The following is a 1883-nucleotide window of genomic DNA, read 5'->3' on the forward strand; positions in this document are numbered from 1 at the left end:
GAACGATGTCTGATGTTTTTATCAATATACCGATAGGCTTTTTAAATAAATTGAAAAAAAGAATGCTGCAAAGTGTGGCTTTTGGCGCTTTGATCTTATTTCCGCTTGTACTTAAAATTCAAAAAATTCCATTAAAGGTCCGAAATTAAATGGACTGAATGAGGTAAAGAGATTGTGTAAAGCGTACATTTGCAAGCTAAAACTAAACTAACTCGTACGTCTTTACGCATTCCTCTTTTGTATATAGTGGCGGGCTTTTCGAGTATGAAAGAAAGCGGCTGATGATTTGGAGCCGGTATTTTCCGGCCTCCTCCCCGGGCCTTCTCCGGATTGGTGAGTGAAGCAGATACCTGGTTGGGAATTGAAACTACATTAGGTGGTGCTGAACAATATGACCAATCAGCAATGGCCGCACTCCCATTCCTCCCGAAGGTATAAGAGGGCGGAATGTGGGCGCATTGCATCATTCTCTGTGAAAGTGCTTGTGAGATTGTGGCCATGTCTGGGAGAGGAAAGGGCGTTGGTGGGAAAGCTCGCTCCAAGGCGAAGTCCCGGTCGTCCCGGGCTGGCCTGCAGTTCCCGGTGGGCCGTGTTCATAGGCTCCTGAGAAAGGGTAACTATGCTGAGCGTGTGGGTGCCGGAGCGCCGGTCTATCTGGCTGCGGTGCTCGAGTATCTGACGGCTGAAATCCTCGAGCTGGCCGGTAACGCGGCCCGGGACAACAAGAAGACTCGCATCATCCCCAGGCACCTCCAGCTGGCCGTGCGCAACGACGAGGAGCTCAACAAGCTGCTGGGAGGGGTGACCATCGCTCAGGGCGGGGTGCTGCCTAATATCCAGGCCGTGCTGCTACCCAAGAAAACCGCCGCTGGGGGCGCCACTAAAAAGTGAAGAGACTGTTATTTCATCTGACGACCCAAAGGCTCTTTTAAGAGCCACCCACAGTATCTGTGAAAGAAACTGGACCCTCACCACTGCCGAGTTAACTTTAATTTCCGGTAACACAATATTCACCCTGCCATCAGTTAGTGTTACTGAGCTATAACCGCCTGGACGGAATGTATCCATGCGGCAGTTTCCTGTAATTGCATTGGAAAGATCCGACACTAGTGGAGGAACATCAATAAATTTAGAAATCGGGAAATAATGACCCCGGTAGCCGCAAAGCGATTCAGTGTCTCTTGACATGATGTTTTCGACCAGATATAACTATCTGCAGTACTCTACCCCCTCCGCATGTGCTTTCTTTCCTCAGCTCGGGTCTCCGCTCCCAATATGAGGTTTTGGGTGGCTCTGAAGAGAGAATGGCGGTTGTATGTTTAGAACTGAAGGAGTTATTGAACGTGTGCTGTATTTTGTGTCGAATGTTTGATTTAAAGATTTGAGATTGTTTCATTTGTTTTATTTCAACATTGGTTTTTTGATGAATAAGCTGAAACGAGTATTTAAAACAAACTAGCATCTAATCGATGGTTCTGGCGATTTAACATAGAACATAGAACATTACAGCGCAGTACAGGCCCTTCGGCCCTCGATGTTGCGCCGACCTGTGAAACCAATCTGAAGCCCATCTAACCTAAACTATTCCATTATCATCCATATGTTTATCCAATGACCATTTAAATGCCCTTAAAGTGGGCGAGTCTACTATTTTTGCAGGCAGGGCATTCCACGCCCTTACTACTCTCTGAGTAAAGAACCTACCTCTGACATCTGTCCTATATCTATCACCCCTCAATTTAAAGCTATGTCCCCTCGTGCTCGCCATCACCATCCGAGGAAAAAGGCTCCCACTGTCCACCCTATCTAATCCTCTGATCATCTTGTCTGTCTCTGTCAAGTCACCTCTTAACCTTCTTCTCTCTAACGAAAACAGCCTCAAA

General features: G+C 47.1%; 1 protein-coding gene across 3 annotated transcripts in view; it reads left to right on the forward strand.

Annotated features, from left to right (window-relative positions):
* Positions 1–447: 447 nt before the first annotated feature.
* LOC109927870 (late histone H2A.2.2-like) overlaps positions 448–1883 on the forward strand; it is a 5656-nt gene continuing 4220 nt past the window's right edge. The window contains exon 1 of one of the 3 annotated variants that reach the window (XM_020527892.2): positions 448–1395. In XM_020527892.2, coding sequence (XP_020383481.2) covers positions 448–891 — 444 coding nt within the window. In that variant the 3' untranslated portion in view covers positions 892–1395. Of the gene's footprint in view, positions 1396–1883 lie in introns of those variants that run through there. The other 2 variants (XM_048621051.1, XM_048621053.1) reach the window with 2 other exon arrangements.

The sequence above is a fragment of the Rhincodon typus genome, unplaced genomic scaffold (genome assembly GCF_021869965.1).
Source record: "Rhincodon typus isolate 14 unplaced genomic scaffold, sRhiTyp1.1 hic_rhity00000051, whole genome shotgun sequence".
NCBI lineage: Eukaryota > Metazoa > Chordata > Chondrichthyes > Orectolobiformes > Rhincodontidae > Rhincodon > Rhincodon typus.